The 20,073-nt window shown below is 42.5% G+C and overlaps 1 protein-coding gene across 1 annotated transcript in view; it reads left to right on the plus strand.

The window, feature by feature from the left end:
* The window catches only part of UBE2D3 (ubiquitin conjugating enzyme E2 D3), a 184,859-nt gene extending 181,840 nt beyond the window's left edge, over nt 1-3,019 (plus strand). Inside the window, exon 7 of the mRNA XM_078676070.1 lies at nt 415-3,019. Coding sequence (XP_078532196.1) covers nt 415-460 — 46 coding nt within the window. The 3' untranslated portion in view covers nt 461-3,019. The remainder of the gene's footprint in view (nt 1-414) is intronic.
* The last annotated feature ends 17,054 nt before the right edge of the window (nt 3,020-20,073 follow it).

Below are 20,073 nucleotides of genomic sequence, written 5' to 3' on the forward strand. Positions count from 1 at the left end.
GTGGTAGTGAACTTTTTTTTTATGGAAGCTTATTTCCATACTTCTTCCGCCAGACTCGTACAGATACAGAAGGAATGAAACATTTTCAGTGTGAAAACTTACCAATGACTTGTTAGTATAAACTTGGTAAAATGAATAGGAGGTGGTGGAGTTTTGCATCGGAGTGGTAGTAAGGAATTAACTAATTGACTGGAGAAAGAGTTTCTACAAGGGCCTGTTCCTATTCATATTTTAATTGTTTGTAAACAAATCAGAAGTCTGATGTGGCACTGATGGAAAATGCGTGGACAAACACTATATTGTCACTCGGAAGTGTAAGTTAATGGAGCATTTTAATGTTTGTCTTCATAACTTATTTTTTCTCAGGTTTGCAATGTAATGACTGTTTTCCTTTTTTTTTTTTTTTATTTGTAGGTACAATAGAATAGCTCGCGAATGGACTCAGAAATATGCCATGTGATGCTCACCAAGCAGAATAACCTACATTATAGATGGAATAAACTATAAATTACTGTTCATTTTGATTTATATTTTTTCCCTGCCACACTGGCTCTCAACTGACCTCAATATGTTTTTTGTTCGTTTCATCTGAAGACCATTGATCATCTTTGGACAATGCTGCTTTTAGAAAGTGTAAAATAACACAACTTCAGTTGCCAATTACTCGGCAGTTATTTCAGAATGGAGCATTATTCATGTCCATTGTCTTCACTTACTTGGGTGAGAGCTAAAACCATCCCATTTTTACCCAATACTGAAGAGGTCACCTTCAGTGAAGATGGATGCTTAGTTTCACATGAACGGACGTTACACTGCACCAGCAGGATTTATCTTATTTGAACATTGCAATGTTTGATATTTAAAGGCTACATCAAAAACTTGACGCGCATAACGGATTTTACGGCTCAAGAACGGGCCCATACAATTTGCATCAGTGGAACAGAAAATGAGATAACATCATGCATGCCTAGCAAATAATAGTACAAGTTTTTGTTACTCTGAAAGGAATTCGAGAATCCCTTTGGTCATTCCTATTTTGGAACACCACTAAAAGAGTAGCTTATGTTGTCTCTTCCCCACTGTACCCTTAAGCCCCATCATGGTCCACTTCAGTGGAATCTTGGAGGTATTAGTACTCTCTCCAGAGCCCGTTACTCGCACACTGAATGAATCAGCAATTCAAGTGTCAAATGGATGAGTATTTAACTAATAGCTCTTTTTATTGTATATTTTTCTTTAATAAAGTTGCCTAAACCAATGTGTTAGCTGCCTGAATTAATCAATGTTGAATGCACAATATTTTGTAACTACATAGAAGCTTTTTGTCTGTTTTTACTGCTAGAATTTTCTTAATGTCTTGACTTAAAATAATGCTGTCAAGCTCAAGATTGGATACTTTGTTGAAATCATTTTTCGTACATTATGCCACATTTAAGATGTATAAATGGCTATAAAGACGTATAGATATATCTTCAAAATGTGACTTGGCAGTGGTAACTTGCCAACCTGCTTTTGTTTGGATTGTTGGTAGGTTTTCAGATGCACCGACTGCTCATTGTGTGGTGGAGGGGTTTAATGGGACCGAAATACTAGTCCAGTCCTTTAGTGTGTGTGAAAGTTGTGAAGAGGTTGTGTTTGAAGTGGTTAATCAGCGTGTGGGCATTTTCGTCAGTTATTTACATTTGAAGCATTACAAATAGTCAGCACTTAATCTCTTTTTGGGGTGACTAAATGTGAATAGACTTGCTGGTAAATTTTTGTTTTACAATAAAACCGTGCCATTTAGTTTTCAAACTACTGCAGAAGTGGTTGCCAGATGTTTTCATTCCCGTTTATTGCTGTCTTCTGTAACGTTTAATTTTAGCTCTCTGTATTATCAGTTTGATTCTTTTGTTACTTGTTTAACTCGCCCTCTTGCACTTTTATTAGCTATGTGCATTGTGATGTACTTTGCCAGCTGACTGAAGTCTGAAATCTAGTTCCATAATAAATGCTAAATCTCACTATTTGGAGAATCTGTATTTAGCGCACATTTGACTGCCGATATGAGCCATGTTATATAAATTACTTGTCCTCTTGAAGTTTATTTTGCTAGAGGTATTGTCTAAACATTTACATCTGTATTCAACCGAACCAATTAGTATGTTTCTCTATTGATCATTATCTTTACTTCTCCACAATTAAATATTATTGCACTGTTTATTTTCTATATGTACTATAGCATTACCACAGTGCTTGATTTGTGCAAGGGAAACTTGATGGCTTGGTGGGTGGATGGTTATTAGAGCAGTAATCCTGGTTTTAATGTTCCCTTGCAAAACATGACATCCTACTATATGCACTTACTGACTGCAAACTTGTTGTTATTCACATGGTAATATAAGCAATGTGTATACTTGTAGTCAATTTTGTTCTACACTAGGTCTCACTGAAAAATCTTGCTGCAATACTCAATTTGAAACTGAATACATTTGTAGACAGTTAATTTGTGCCACCTTTTGGCTTCTATATAGACTTTGTTTGTAATACTTTATGTATTTTTTGTGTGCTAATTATCTTGTTCTCTACATTGCTTTATTCATTATTCGTAAAATACTTTGTCGGCTTCGTTCCTGCTAAAAAATTTGTGAACCAGGTCACCCCCACACAAGCATACATTTTTTCCTTTTTTTCCTTAAAAGTGCAAAACTCGAGAATTGTGGCTTGTAAGATTTTGAACTGTTTAAAATCGCCCAATGTATTTAATCTACCTTACCGCTTCCGTTAAATGTTTTCTGGACTATTTTCCTTTTTAAGCTTGCATATCTGTACTTGTGGGGACAATGGTAAGGTGTGGAAACTGGTCACTTTCTTATCGCTTCACTATTTTAAAGCGCCTGTCATATCCCTAAAACAAAAAAAGGAAAATGCTTAAACTGTTAACCTCGTCCATGATCTTTGTGCATTAAGTGGGGTTATTCAGAAACCTACTGTTTAAGCATACACTCTTTCCATCTCTGCAATAAAGCTGATAAGTATACTTTTTTTCTGTTTAGTTTGTTTTGGGAATTTTATCATTTGAATAACCAGTTTGTGGATTTAAATCCCTGGTGATAGTCATACCAGTATTAAGATAACAGTTGGTGTCTTATCAAATAGCTGGTATTCTAATTGAGATTGTAATGTGGCTGAAGACTATCCTTGACATTATATTTTTTTGTCTCAGGGTAGTATCAGTTTTAGTCGATTTACTGCAAATAAGGGGGCCTTTTTTCCTGCCAGAACCTGTCTTTCACAATTAAGTAGTTGTGTTATTGCCCCTTCTTTCGGTCCCACCTCTGTGTCCTACTGGTTTGGTATACCCGCCTTGCAACGGTTTTCTGGGTGGCTCATGCTTCTTGCTTGCATGTTAGAATTTCTTTTAAAAAAATGCATACACGTCTCTTTGACCTACATAATGAGCATCGTCTGACCTGTTCCATGATGGGCATTTTCGGAGGAGACTAGGGCATGTGTGGCTGCACTTAGAGTTGGGCAAGTTAGTACTCTTTGGTGCTTTCCTTTTTGTATGTTTCTTTATGGAGTAAAAGGTCACCTTCAGCCCTCCCCAAACCAGTGTTTTGAATACCGTAGCATCTATACCCCCCTCCCCCACATGAACTGTTGGATAATGTTTAATTAGTAAACCCTGAGCAAATCTGCAATTGTTGAAAATGTTCCTGTCTGTTTTTGTACGGTTGAAGTTCATGAGTCATCCGGCTCAAAATGTTACAAAAATCGAATTCTGAAATCTGATTGTCAGTATTAACAGATTAATTGGTGTAATTATTTTGTCTAACTCAAATTATTTGACCTTTTTGAGAACTTAATCTTGGAGGAAGTACGTTATTTGGTCTGCGTTAATCCTGATGACAGCCAATTAAGATTACCGCATAACAAACCACCACCTACTAAGATGCAGACAATGTTAGCGTTAAGCAATATTTATACAGCAAGGCTTTGTGGTATTGAGAATTGTACAGTCCATTTTGTTGGATTGTAAGTTATTTGTTGCAACTAAAGCAACCAGGGCCCTACTCCTTTTTGGCTTCATAGTGGAAAAGTAAACAGACTGACCTTATTCAGTATGCATGAATGAATCTTAGTTCTGTGAAGATTAGTGTGGGGGAATTGTATGACAAGTAAAATCCTTCAGATTTACTTTATTATTCATTTTGTTAGACTCAAACTTCAAATTTAGGGACGTAGATACCAAATGATATGGTTGAATGTTTTGTTCATATTCAGTTCCAGTTAACGTTCTTTTTCATTCAAGAACACCAATGAATACTAGCATCCATTAGAAAGGTTTATTGCAGATTCTTAGGTGTACACAAATATAGGGATCAAAGCATTATTGCCTGCACCAGTCCTAACATCCCAAAAAGTGATATTCAACGAAAAAAAGTGCAAAAGGACTTAGGACACAATCCCCTATGACCCAAATAGAGAAACAAGAAAACCAGTCCCTTGATCACTCTAGAGCAATATAAACAATATCGCCCAGTACTCTTCAAGAAGGCTCAAGTTTAAACATCTAAAACTCATTTAGCCATATCCATATTATAGATGGTCTGCATTAAACAGTTTTCCCAATGAAAGAAGTCGATCAAGTCTTATGATGTTGAGAATTATTCTTTATTAATGTTATTTGAAATCGAAACAGCCAACGCGTTTCGTCCTCCATCTGACTTCAGGGCTGAATTGTTAGGTGTGGTCATCTATTTAGTCAAATCCTCCTGGATGAACAGCTTCACTTCTGTGCATCTAATGAGCTAATGAAGGAAAAAATCCTGAGTATATGTAATGTTTTCTTGGTTTTGTGTAAATGTCATTGTTCAGTAAGCTCCCACTACATACTCCACTTTCCTCATGTGTTGCATGTCCTTTGTTTCCTCCCCTTTCTTTCACGATCTTCTTGTGTTTGAGTTTAAGAGTCAAAATACTATCCCCAACCTCAAAGCTTTAACCTGTTTCTATTAGACTTCGGCTGCAGATTTCCATATAATCCTAGTGAAGTCACTTATGATGGTATTGTGATTCATTTGCCTCGGCTATTTCTAACAGTACACAACTCCCACCTAAAGAATAAAGTAGTTGAGCACCCAGATATACTTCTTTAGAGCACTTGGGTGCATCTCCTACATAGGCGCAAGGTTTGGCTGTTGTGACTTAGAATGGATTACATTAATCAAATAGCGATAGTTCACTATGAGGAGGAATTCATTAATTGGTGACTTCAGTGCCAACATGCATCCACATAATCTGAGGTGATAGGCATCTTGTTTTATTTCTCCTTTCCAAAATGTGCTGTATGACAGGACTCTATGCCTCTTGAGGTGGCTGTGGGTTCTGCTAATGCCTACACTGAATACTTAAATCGGCAAAGTACAGGGACGCTACTAGACTAAAGTGGTAGTTTTGTCCAAAAGGAGACGAACCTTTGTATTCCCACTAAGACCCTACCCATATTATTTGAGCTGCTTATTAGTAGTGTATGCAACCTGAATCCTCAGGTATCAGAACATCAGTTTTCCATTTCATCCTGAGGTGTGAGATTAGCTGCCTTCGGAGATGTACCAGTCCTTCATCTAAAGTAATTTAGATTTTGCCCAATTAGTCCATAATATAGGGATGTCTCCAAATCGGTCTTTAGGTTGTTGTCTTTCCTTTTGGAATCGTGCTTATAAATTTTGTTTTTTTAATCTGACTTTAGTCACATTGCTCCCCAAAACTGCAGTGAATACTTGATAAAATATAATAAAGTTGACAGTAGCATGATCACAAAGTGTTGAGTCCAGCAGTCTTGGCTAATTAGGCACTCTATCATGGCTTTGGCAATGTTATCGTCAACTACAGATCTTATATAGTAGAAACAAACAATCATAACAACAAACTTTTGATACTTGTAGAATAAATATAAATAATTATGGGGTGGGTTGGTGGGAAATTGCCATTGCAATCAGCATGTTTAGTGGCCTGGAACAATCCCTAGTGGGCACAAAGTCAAGGGCTGTTGGATCAATATAATCAGGGTTCTCAAAACTACCTAAGATTTCACCTCACAAGTGGTCTATTGGTTTAAAGCGGACAGTCCTCTGTGGAGAGGCAAAGTTTGTTAGCCCACCTACTCATGTCAGAGTGGCACCTAGGATTTGAAGGCGAGAATCCAGAACGCCATCGGATACCAAGAACGCACCTGGCTGGCTCTGCAGCCAAATTCAAATTCCTTGCCAGTAGGATTGTTCATAGATATGTTCATTAAGCCCAGCATTTTAATGTGCATGCTGATAGATCTGATTGCCCCCGGGCGGAGCAGCTAATTTCTACTCTAAGTGCAGCCAACCTGCTACTCATGAATACTGGACCCACGCATACAGCAGGTCACACGCTCGATTTAATATTCTCTAACATCAAGGATATATCAGTGGAGGCACCACGGCCATTGCTGTGGACTGATCATGCCCTAATCCCTTTTGCCATTTCAGCTCTGGGAGAGAGATTGGAGGGGGAAAATATTCTGTTCTGCAGAGACAGTGGAAAAATTTGAGACCAGAAATCATTGGTCCAGCCTTAGCCCAGAACCCCCCGCCCTTAACCACCAATACTAATACTGATGCCAATGCTGTGAATCAATGAATTAGTGACATGGTGGAGGATGTTGCTCCAGTTAAATGAGTATTGTCACAGAGGGAATCTCCCTCGACCCCTTGGTTCTCAGGAACTGAAGGCAGAAAAATCAGCTTGTAAAAGATTGGAACGGCTGTGGAGGGCAAATTATTGTGAATTGGCAAGTGCCCGTTACCGGGCAGCCATTCGTAAACTTCACAAATTAATAAGAAAGGCCAAATAACATTTTATTGCCACCTCCATTCAGCAAGCGGAGCATTCGAGTAAAGAAGTTTTTAAAATAGTGCAATCCTTTTTTAAACCTAGATGTATCGAGACGGAGGTTGTCCCTTCGGTAACACTGTGATAGCATCTCGGACTTTTTTGATAACAAAATTAAGAAAGTTTACGGCTCATTCTCCCTGCCAAGACCCACGAAAAAAAAGGATGGGGCCGAGGCAAGCTGCACCCTGGTGTCCCTATGTCAATTCCAGCCAATCTCGTTATCGGAGGCCCTGCAAGAAATAAAAGTGTAAATCCGGGTATCCCGATGACCCCTGTCCACCTAAGCTCTGGAGTCTGATGGCGGAGTCAATTGCGCCCGCTCTCCGACACGTGTGGAATACATCGATCTCCTCGGGAGTGTTTCCGGACTGCTGGAAACATGCCACACTTCTCCCTTTGAAAAAGAAATTGAATGGAGATCCGGATGATATTAGCAACCTGCGACCAATTTCACAATTGGCGGCTCCGGGCAAAATGTTGGAGAGATTGATCCAACGGCAACTAAATAGGTTTACGGAGGACAATAAAATCCTGCATGAAACCCATTCGGGCTTCAGGGCAGGTTTCAGTACTGAGACCGCCATGATTGAGGTAGCCCAGTCAGTTAGGTGGTCGCTGGATTCAGGGGCATCTGCTATGCTGGTGCTCCTGGATCTATCGGCCGCCTTTGACACGGTTGACCACGGAAGGCTTCTGCATCGATTGGCGGAGATAGGATTACAGGACCAAGCGCTCGGCTGGCTTCGTTCTTATTTAACTAATAGGTCCCAGAAGGTAGCATTGGGGACCTTTGTGTCCAAATCTAGATGGCTAGACTGCGGAGTACCACAAGGCTTGGCACTCAGCCCGCTGCTTTTTAACATTTATTTAGCCCCACTTTTTACTTTAATTTCTAACTGGGGTGTCACGGCAATTTCATATGCCGATGACACCCAGTTAGTTTTTCCTTACTCTGAGGTATCCGAGGCAGCTTTTGCTAATTTCAAGGGATGTCTTCGTGACGTGGCTAGTTGGATGAATACCAACAAACTGAAGTTGAATGCCGAAAAAACTGAGGTGCTCTTCTTTGGGAAAGGCCCCCACCCCCCTGAGGAGCTCTGGTGGCCTACAGAGATGGGCATGGCGCCTATCCCTAGCACTAAGGTTCAAAACCTAGGAGTACAGTGGGATGTTAGCTTATCTTATCTGCCCCACATCCAACAGGTGGTCGGAGGCTGTTTAAGTAAATTGAGGAACTTACGAAAATTTCTCCGGCTTCTGCCAGAGGGATGCCGTAAAACAGTAATCCATGCTATGGTCACCTCAAGGTTGGATTATGCTAATGGTTTGTACTTAGGGCTTCCGAAATATATGATCCAATGTTACAAACCGTTCAGAATGCTGCTGCGAGCCTGGTAAATCATATCCCATTCAAGCAGCATGTCTCTCCGCATTTGTATAGTTTACACTGGCTACCGGTAGCTAGTAGAATTAAATTTAAAGCCCTAACCTTGGCTTTTAGAGCCTTACATGGAACCTGTCCTAACTACCTGAAGGCTCGACTTTCTAGATATGTACAGTCGAGACCTCTTAGCACCAACTCCTTGCTCCAACTTTGTGTCCCTCGAGTTAGGCGTGCTCGGTTGGGGGGCAGGACCTTTTCAGCGAGCGTGGCAAAGCTCTGGAACACTCTACCGCTGGTTATACAGCGGGCACCATCTGAAGCGACTTTCAGGAAGCTACTGAAAACGTGGCTTTTTGAGTAATGAGCCTCCCTGCCTTCTACCTCATCACGCGTTCTTTTTTACATGCACTGCACACTTAGCGCCGGGACACCTCTCCTCGAGGTAACTGAACGCGCTTTATAAAACTCTGTATTATTATATAGTCCTCTGGTGTACGCAGGCTCTCCATATCCAACTGCTTACCCATTAACTCTCTAATCCTCCTCCATTGTAACTGATTATCGAGGAAAGATGGAAAGACCGCATCTAGAGTGGCCCCAGTGTATATTATTACCATTGAGATTTAGCCTCTGAGTGGACATGTAAATCATTTGGAGTTAGTTAAACTGTATGTGGATCCTTTGTTCCTGGAGACTATTTAACATTATGTAAGGCGCTATCCCACTCTTTTGGCACAGTCCTCTACTTGGTTTCAATGTGTGTCCAAGGCAAACCACATTACAAGTTTGCAGTCATTTTCAGCCATAGATACCGACTGGTAAAACTCCATGAGTTACAGACTCTGTGGCCTTGGGTCCCAGAGGCATCTGAAATTGTGGGATAGTGTTTTGAAAGTCAGGAACTGAGTGGGTGACAATCCATATTTCATCCACTAGTTCATTAAGTGTGAGAAGTCATCCTTGCTGTGTACTGAGTCAGTAACTTGGACTAATTCCGGGGAGCAATGGTATGGGCTCCAAAGGATTTGTGTATTACTCAGAGTTGGGCTGGCAAAAGCTACCCTACCGTCAGCCAGTGGGACTTGCAGTGTTTTGAGGGTTGGATTGTGCAGTTTCCCCGCCCTTTCAAAATCCTGGATAGTTGCTTCCAAGTTGCTGAACCAGTGGGCCAGGATCCATGTAGGTAATTTACTTAAAGAAGAAAAAAATATTTGTAGGGACACCATCCTAATCAGCAATTCTGTTCATTTTTGATAGTTTCAGTGTAAGTCAGAAGTCCATATGGTTCCTCAAGCTGAATCTGGGTATATCCTTACCCCCCAGATAGCGAAAGGGGTTCAGTTTGTAATCTGTATTTGGTTACATGCAATCTTGAAGATTACCATAGTAAACAAGGGTTTTGGTCTCCCTTTCTAAAAATATCTGGGAGACGTTTTTCCCTGTGATGATAGTTAGGAGGGGGTGTATATTGTTTTGCCAACTAAACTTTTGTACATATTAGTAATTTTACAACTGTATGCACGATGGTTGCCAGTTTATAAACACTTCAGTTTGGCCTGTGTTGTTCACACAAAGGTGGACAGTTGGGTACAGAACACTGGTGCAGCACCAGTTTAGAAAGTTATACCAATGTTTTTAAACCAAATCTAAAGGTCTGTGTGCAGGTCCCGAAAGCACCCCCTGCCCAAGGGCGCTACCTTGAAACAGGAAATCAAAACAATAGATCAGAACCGCACCACAATTCCGGATATATATGCAAGAAACCTTACGTGTCCATATTAATCCAGTCGAACCAATTAGTGCGAGAGACGTCAATTGTCCCAACAGCTGGTTTAAAGTTTCTTTTATTTTCAATCATAAGACATCAGCCAACGCATTTCGTCCTGATCTACTAGGACTTTGTTTATACTTTTGTCGCGTGAATGTTAAAGGAAAGCAGTCATCCGATGTAGAGTAACCGGTAATCTAATCTGATCGATGTTTGTTGGCTATTTCATATCTCGGCATAATCAGAATAATCCATAAAGATCTCAAGGGTGGATTCGTTCCAGTCCCAAAAAACGCAGTAACTCCAATAAGAGGAACAGCAAAGAAATGCAGCGTGTACCAAAAACAGTTCTACAGTACACACAGCGGGTATTCTCCACCCAAACATACGGTCCTGTAGCCTTAACGCTCCGTTCTCCAAAATGTTCTCGCACTAATTGGTTCGACTGGATTAATATGGACACTAAGATTTCTTGCGGATATGTCCGGAATGGTGATGCGGTTCTGATCTATTGTTGTTTCGGCCTGTGATGTATACAGTGTCCAGTCATTTGAAAAGGCTAGAGGCCTTATCTGTACACTAGGAAAATTTATTTCAGAATCCTTTGGTGTGACCTGTTTATAAGGAAACTTATAACAAACCAAGAAGGCCTTTTTTTCTGATTGTGAAAAACATGGGTAAAGGGCTTTTACAGGCAAATTGTTATTACACTGTGCTAAAGACTAGAAAGGTATTTTGTTACATGGAGTCTTGCATATTACTCTAGTAGGTAACGGTTTTTAGGTCTCGCGACCTATCGATGCGCGCAAGCGCATCGAGCGGAGCGAGAATTAAAGTGCTCGAAATCCTCGTGAAACCAAGGGCTTCTTGCGCTGCGGTTTTGTTTAAGTTCATGTGATCAAACAAGCACGCGCATCAGCCTCCCTCCCTCCTAATTGCATTTTTTTAACGGCCGCTGCACAGCACATCAAAGGGCTTCGCCCAGCGTGTGCTCTGCGGCTTCTCCTCCCCTAATTATTCATGGCTGGCCGGTGGCCGGCCATACTTTCAGTTTCCCGGCTTGCATTTTCACATTTGGCAGCTTCTTGCCCTTACCCGACGCTGTTTACTTATTTACGTTTAGTTTATTCATTATGAAAAGGCACTGGAATGATGCAGCCCACCCCGAGGATTGAACCCTGTTTTCCTGTACCAAAGGCAGCAGCGTTAGATGTTGAACCACCTCCTCGCACCGTTTGTATCATGTGTTTTTTAATGGCTTTGCTCGCTTCCCATCGTTTTCTTGTTTTCCCCCCTCCCTTTCTCATCACGTTGCTCGTCATTTCCTTGTCCTTTTTTGCTCTCACTATTTAATTTCTTTTTTTGTTCCTTAATTTTCTTTTATTTCTCTTACCTTCTCATATATTCTCTTTTGTCTTTTTATGCTTCTATGCATTTCTCTTCTTTTTCTTTCTTTCTTATTTTACCATTTTCTATTTTTTAAAACTGCCATGACACGGTTTAGAGCAGTAATTAAAAGTACAAGCATTGGCATTGCCAATAGGCCTCGCTTGTGGGACCTTATAAGTATTTAGTTTTGTAATAAGCATATGTTAAAGTAAATTGGCAATTGTCGCGGGCAAGCTGAATAAAAAACAAGGATTCTCTTGGCAAGGTAAATGCAGGTCTACTGTTGCAGCAGGAAATGTAGCTAGCACCACAGAGGTAAACCGCTGGTCTCAAATGGGTGCTCAGATGCAGACCCTTAAATAGTTGCACAATGTCTTTTACAAAAGGTCAAATAATAGGTTACTCAATAATTACATCACCTCCACTGTGTCTTTAAACCCCTGACCTTTTCCTCTACACAATCTTTATTGTAATTCTAACTATGCTTAAACAATGTATTTCCTTCTTTTATGTTTGTGTGTTTTATTGCTCTGCTCCCAGGACTTCTTATCCGATTCTGTGTACCCTTGGCTAACTCTCTTGTGCCTATTTAATCGTGTTTCAGTTTGCTGAGAACACAGAATATGTTCCTGTTTTGCTGTAACCATGAATTCCTTTAGGCTTGTAAACACTTGTTTTCCTTTAACTAAGACATTGCTGATCGTGCACTCTATTTCCAAGTGTACTCTTCACCTGTCTTGCATCACTGTGGGCTTACACTGCTTTTTCATCTTTTAAAACTGACACACTCTTCTGATGATTGTGGTGACACAACTTCTTCACATTTAGTTTCCTCACTAATATTTCCCCCTCTTGTTGATATTTCAACTACTGGCTCTAATACTGTGTCAGGACTTGGCACTAGAGGATATGTATTGCCCTGAGCATCAACAAACTATGTAGGTGTCCTAACTGTAAATATCCCTCCTGCCTTTGTACTGATCCTCCTGCAACATGTGAAAATTAATTGAATACACAATATATCAACAATGCCATAACAGCTGTCAAGAAAACGTGACAGTCCCAACATCCAGGATGGTAGCAAAGCAAATCACCCTTGCAGCCAATTATCTGGTGCACCTACTTCATTTACTATTGTCTTCTGTGGATGATGCAAATTTGATATAGCTTCTGACCATACCCATCCTTCCATGACTGTCATAAGGTCAAGTACATAACAATGCTGCATAATCATCCTTCTCATGTCATGCTCCTCTTCCTTTATAAACTTGAAAATACCAGCAAGGGAATTTGTTTTGGTCAAACAATTTACAGGGGTCAGATTGAAAAAATTACAAATAACAATTTATATGACTTAACCACATTGGGATCTGTGCATCATTTATCTCAAACAACCTTATTGTGAATGTTAAAATGAACAATTAAATGAGAAAGCAGCAACACGGGTAATCTTTATATCAAACATCCGAATAAAAAGTCCAATCAAACTAAATTAGTGACAAATGACTCCTATAGTTCTTGTAGTAACAGCCAAATGTGTCGTTAATAACCAGCCAAGAGATGGACTTTACAGTTGACGTTTCGATCTTATGTTGTTCACTCGGAAGACCATCTTCCAGACAACATATGTTTAAAACGGTGACCCCCTACAAAGACCTAACGCAATACATTACTGTCATATCTTTTATCCCGTCTTCACTATTTACAAGAACGAAAACACAGATCACCTGTGTGCAAACTATAACTTATTGTTAGCTAAAAGACATCACTAATGCACATCTAGCATATGCCACTTCATCATGTATACTTATTTAACATTGCAAATCGTCATGTTCACAGCTGTTTTGTTCTAATCAATGATTGTAGAAATACATCTCTTTTAAACATCATATCTATATCACTTAATCTGAGATACATTGTTATGACATTATAATTCATAGTGTTAGTAACTGATTCTTACATCTAATCAACCTAGAACCTGCCAGTTGTGTGCACTTCATTGTAAAAGGTCCCCAATACTTTTAGAGACTGTTCATGGCAGGAATTACGATTGTTAAGGTACAAGCCGTCATGGTTTTCTGAAATATAACAGTCCGTGTATCAAAATTTCAACTTATCTATTTTACTTCCTTTCTGCCTGGTGTATAACTTACTTAGAAGGACCGAAATTTCTCGTGATCGAAATCCCACAGGTCTGAGTAGAATGCAATTTTGTCGACCTGGTTTCCTAAAATGCAGAATTTAACGCGTCGAAGTTGTGGCTAACAGTTTCAAGGTGAGTAAACATTAATGCTCCTTCCAGAGGATTTACCCGAGTCCTCTGGTATCGCGTCTTCCAGATTGGGGCTTTTTAGGAACGGCTTCCTAACGTTTTAGTAATATTGCTTCTCTTGTGTGTTTGAATCTGCAAGTTTGAAAACAGTTGTTCGACCTTAGTTGAAGCAGTAATTAATACACATGATTATTTCGCTGTGTCCATATCAAAAACTGATGTATATAGGCTATATTTAATTATACAAATTGTCAAATATGCTGCATTCAAAGAGCAATTTGTTTAAAATTAAGCGTATAGGAGAAGTTAAATTTCTATAATTACCAAACGTTTGTGCTGCACATGAAGAATCTAGACATTTAATCTGCAGCATGGTTAGTCTAATTCAAGACATTTTTGCCTGTAATTGTCGACTTCACGCTGTCGCGTGTTTAGAGCGAGGGGTTGCTTCCATGTAACAGCTTACCTACAAAGAGTGCTCGAGTCCACATTCGAGAGACAGTTGGGTTCTGGATACAGGCACGCCAAACCGGTATACTTCCAAAGAATACCTGAGCATCATTAAACAACCTGTACTCTTGGGGAACATCATTCCAAGTTATAGTGCCATAATCTCCTTTGTTGGTGATGTAGCCAAGTTGTTCATGGAGTGTTAATGTAGAATTGACTTATTTACTCTCGGAAATACCAAGACGGGTGTGCAAGGTTACCAGTGTGCAGAAGCCATTCCAGTTTAGTGGTAATGAGTGTACAATAATACTCCACACTGCCAATAATAGTCCATGAGGCTGGAGGTGCCCCCCTGCAGGTTGGTGTTAACTATAGTGGCACTGTAGTTGATATTCTGTCCTACATTAATGGTGAAGTTTCCTCTGCAGCATAAAGAACCAGACGCTAATCTCATGTCTGAGTGCTCACTGTACTATCCTTCCAAGTGTATCGCGCATCCCATGTAAGCGCACATTTCTTTACTGCATCCGAACTAATATCAGTACCATTCCAAAGACCTGGCCCTACAAGAAATTTCGATATCAGAATGCCATTGATCATAGGCATACATTGATCCAGTCACTCTAAATCCCGTTGTAGGAGCACAATCTTGAGGTAAATGATTTACTAAATACCTACTACACTCAATGGACGAGCATGTTACTCCTAAAAAACCCAAACTATCCATTCTGCAGTTTTAGGACGGCCTGTTTTCTTATTCACACGATCTCATCCTTATTATCCTTCCTGTCTGTAAGGATATATAAAAAAATCTGCTAAAGAGGCATATTTTGAAGGATTAACTAGAAATTGCACTACCTTAACGTGTTGGCCGCATTCAGGCCTTAATCTTACATAGGTGGAGCTGTAAAAGACATAAAGCTGTTTTGGGAGTACTTTAGCTGAGTGTAACCTATCTGATCCTGTGGCATGAGGACTTAATGAGCTCACAAAACATGATTCATTAGTACTTTCTGATCCAATGTCTGACATATGTTGGTACCACATGTTCTGTAGTAGGGGATCTCTGTGTATAGTCATAATCTAGTGAATAGTCCCGCTCATGTGCGGGGACCCTGGAGCAATCAAAAATAATCTCTTAAGCTGTCTCAATGTGCAGTCCTGCATAGACACTTAAGAGAATTTAAAGACAAATAATGCAGCCTATACCTATAAGGCTACACTGTCCAGTACTTCAACTAGATATTCCACCAACATTAAATTCAGCACAGCCTGCCAAGTTTCTCTCATAGAAAAACTTCCCCTTTTACCAAGAAAGCCTCTGGAAGATAGAGATGAAGGGGTGGACAGACAAGCCCCCATAGGCTGCCATTATGTGGCTCAAAAAGGGATACTGTGCCTTTAAGGAAACTTTCCAGCACTCTCAGAATCCCAGAATGCACAGCAGGTCCCCTCCACTTTCAGTTCTTTTTTCCGGCTCCTGCTAGCAGGACCCTGGGGCATTGAGCTCTCCCTTTTTAGGGTTTATTTCAATTTTTTTTGCACTTTTAAAGTGTTAGAGTGTGTTCACTCGACGTGTTTTTGGGCTTTCTTTAATTGCTGGTGTTTTTCTGGTAATTCTGAGCCCTCATTTATCAAATATGCCTGCCTTATTTGATAAATGCCCTCAGTGCTCTAGGAAGAAGGCCAAGTCCGATCCACACGAGGTGTGTATTCTGTGTCTCCCTTCTACACATGTTCCTGAGGAGTGTGAGATCTGCCAGACTTTCACCTCCAGGACCCTGAAGGACAGACAGAAGATCAGGCTCCAAGGACTGGAGCAAAGAAAACATCAAGGTGGATCTGGGCATGCTGGATCTGCTTCATCTGCCCGTGCTGAGGCCTCTGGGGAGATCCCCAGTGAGAAGGAGGCCAGAAAACTCCACCGGTCTCCGTCGACGTCGATGGCCTCGGCGTCGAGAGGAATGACCACGGTCTGTTCCCCGTCTCCCCAGTCGAAACGACGTTCGACGTCGAGGGGACTGACGTCGAGACCTCCGAGGTCGACGTCAGATACAGATTCAATGTCGTTGTCGAGTCATCGACGTCGAGAGAAGTCACGCCGGCGCTCGCCGTTGAGGCGACACCGCCGTTCGCCATCGACGTCGTCTACGCGTTCGTCGTCGAAGAGGAGATCGTCGAGAAGATCATCGACGTCGAGACGAAGAGCGTCGAGGTCACGGTGATCTTCGAAGTCCGACGTCGAGGAGGCGTTCGTCTACGCCGAAGAGGCGCTCTGCGCCTAAGAAGAAGGCTTCGTCCTCCAGGAGGCGTTCTGAAGCCAGAAGCTCCTCCAGATCATCGGGGACACGGCGGCGACGTCAGTCACCGACAGGGGGCGTGGCCTCTCGGTCTCCCCAGTCAGGTCAGGCTAGGAAGAAGAGGAGAGAGGAGTCTCCGGGCTCTGTGTACTCTGTGGTATACTCTCCCCCTAAACCCGAGGTTGACTCCACCACCGCCTCCGTTGCCAAAGGATTCGGTCCCTCGGATTCCGACGCCACCTCCGCCACCTTCTCCTCAGCATCCTCCTCCGCCGCCTCGTGGGCTGCCGACTTCACTTCCGCCACCTGTTCCACTGAGGTCGACCTCGTTGCCACGCTTTCCGACTCCGCTCTTCTCCCGAGGCTTCCGGTCAGGCCGCCACAACTTCCGCCGCTGAAACTTGCGGAATGAACAAGGCCGAGGAGGTCTAGATCCCACTCTGGACGGAGAGGGAGATCCAGGAGTCGCCGTTTTTCGTCTACTAGATCTAGACGGCGCCACAGGAGGGGCAGGTCTAGATCTCGGACGGATTCGTCCAGCGCCAAGGACTACTCACCTACCCTGTCGGGGTCCCCTCGGACGAGGGTGTCGCCTGTGGACGACCATATATCCTTCCAGGATGTACTGCTGAGAGGGGCGAGCAAGCTGGGCATAACGCTTAATGTGCCCACACCGACGACCTCAGTCATTTTTGAGACCCTTCATAAGAAGCAATTATCTCGACCTCTGTTGCTGTTGGTCCCGGGATTGGAGCAGCCCGCCATGGAGTTGTTCCTCACTCCGGCGACTGCGAAATCAGCCCCCTCTAGGTTCCAAAAGAAGTACAGGGCTCCTGACTCGGTCCCAGCATTTCTCAGGGTTGATCCAGCACCGGATTCGGTGATAGTGACGGCGGCACGGAAACAACCGTGCCACCACCCCGTCATCTACAGTGCCTCCAGACCAGGAGAGCCGCTGGATGGATTTGGCAGGCAGGAAGATCTGCGGGACGTCCGCCACCTCCATGAAGGCCGCGAGTGCCTCAGTGTTGTTGGGGAGGTACGCTCGGGCTCTGTGGGAGTCCCTCCAACAGTTCGCTGACCTCCTTCCCAAGGAGGAGGATTTCATGGCGATCCTGAACGAAGGGCTGCTGGTCTCTAATCAACTGATCAGCGCAGCTGCGGATTCATTGCTCCTGGCAGCCCACGGGTACTCAGTGTGTTAAAATACCCCTCACACACCAAAAGGGCCCTTGGTGTCATGCTTCATCATCGGGGTCTTCCCGCCCCCGCTGCGGGACGGGGCAGTGCTGCGACAAGCGGCTACGCCGGAGCACCTTTAAATTGTGAGTACTATGTGAGTGATGATGGAGTGAGTGTCAGTGAGGTCAGGAGTGATAGACAGTGAAATTAAAAGATACCTGGCCTGGTGTTTAGAAAAAATTATTTAATAGGCACTGGCTGGTATCGTTAAAAGGGTGAGGCGGAGGGCAAGATCGGGTTACTAGTCTTGCTCTCCTGTGTGGGTCAACATGTTTCGGGGCGGCATGCCCCTTCGTCAGGACCGGGTTGTATAGATCCCCCTGTCACTCACTAATGCGCTCCCACAGATAGAGAGTATTGTGTTTGATCAATGTGTATAAATAATTTACATACACGTGAAAAAAGCTCGATCAGTAATACTGATGATGTAAGCCTGCAAGGATAAGAACACAGGATTTTAGAAAGGGCGCGGATCCCAATGCGCTTTGCTAATGAATACCTGTAAGGGATGAAAATACACATGGAGGAAGAAAACACACTATAGGCTGTTACATGTCACGCCAAAGATTTCTTGGGAGGACCAGGTTTGCTAAATGTGGAAAAAAAACAAAATATATAGAACTGTAGAGAAAAGCATTCATGGGCTTATTGCCTGGCAGGCCAAGGATTTCCTGGAAGGGCCAGGTGACTACACAGGGTGAAAAATGGGAAGGAATAAACACACATAAATATTTAAATACACACACACACAACAATATAAAGCATCAAAAACTCGCAGTGAGATGCTTATACAATTTTAGATACATACTTATTGAATGAGGAGACAATGCCCCATGAGCCAAGCTGGGCGAAGGGTATAGAGGGGCGGGTCTTTTATAGTCTAGCAAGGGCTTGTTAACATAGCCTTAATTGATTAACTCGAAACCGGCTGGGCTGGGGTAGATTTTAGCAAGGATCTATTGCTAAAATCTACCCCAGCCCAGCCGACCTCGGACATTTAACAATGGCCGCTCTGGTCACACGTCCCAACTACTCGACCGAACGCGCACATCGGTTTCGAGTTAATCAATTAAGGCTATGTTAACAAGCCCTTGCTAGACTATAAAAGACCCGCCCCGCCCTGGCTCACCATTACCACGGAAGCCACTGACGAAGGAGGAAGCACTGAGGTGTGGGGGTTGAGTAAGTACGGCATAGCCGACAGTCTTGACCTGGAATACACTACCCGAATCCATTCAGTGTAAATAGCTAATCTAGGTCCTGGCATTATTTCTCCATTTCTCCCCACAGTTGGACCCTCTATACCCTTCGCCCAGCTTGGCTCATGGGGCATTGTCTCCTCATTCAATAAGTATGTATCTAAAATTGTATAAGCATCTCACTGCGAGTTTTTGATGCTTTATATTGTTGTGTGTGTGTGTATTTAAATATTTATGTGTGTTTATTCCTTCCCATTTTTCACCCTGTGTAGTCACCTGGCCCTTCCAGGAAATCCTTGGCCTGCCAGGCAATAAGCCCATGAATGCTTTTCTCTACAGTTCTATATATTTTGTTTTTTTTCCACATTTAGCAAACCTGGTCCTCCCAAGAAATCTTTGGCGTGACATGTAACAGCCTATAGTGTGTTTTCTTCCTCCATGTGTATTTTCATCCCTTACAGGTATTCATTAGCAAAGCGCATTGGGATCCGCGCCCTTTCTAAAATCCTGTGTTCTTATCCTTGCAGGCTTACATCATCAGTATTACTGATCGAGCTTTTTTCACGTGTATGTAAATTATTTATACACATTGATCAAACACAATACTCTCTATCTGTGGGAGCGCATTAGTGAGTGACAGGGGGATCTATACAACCCGGTCCTGACGAAGGGGCATGCCGCCCCGAAACATGTTGACCCACACAGGAGAGCAAGACTAGTAACCCGATCTTGCCCTCCGCCTCACCCTTTTAACGATACCAGCCAGTGCCTATTAAATAATTTTTTCTAAACACCAGGCCAGGTATCTTTTAATTTCACTGTCTATCACTCCTGACCTCACTGACACTCACTCCATCATCACTCACATAGTACTCACAATTTAAAGGTGCTCCGGCGTAGCCGCTTGTCGCAGCACTGCCCCGTCCCGCAGCGGGGGCGGGAAGACCCCGATGATGAAGCATGACACCAAGGGCCCTTTTGGTGTGTGAGGGGTATTTTAACACACTGAGTGTATTCCAACACCATCGGAATATGTATTGTATATTTGTTTCAGGTGGTCTCTGTTGATTATTTAAACGTTCGTAAGAGGAGGATTAGCCCACCGCGGTGCCTGGTTGCACCACCTCTTCACTCCCTCTTTTGATATTTTTGAGCCC

Source organism: Lissotriton helveticus, chromosome 2_1 (genome assembly GCF_964261635.1).
Source record: "Lissotriton helveticus chromosome 2_1, aLisHel1.1, whole genome shotgun sequence".
NCBI lineage: Eukaryota > Metazoa > Chordata > Amphibia > Caudata > Salamandridae > Lissotriton > Lissotriton helveticus.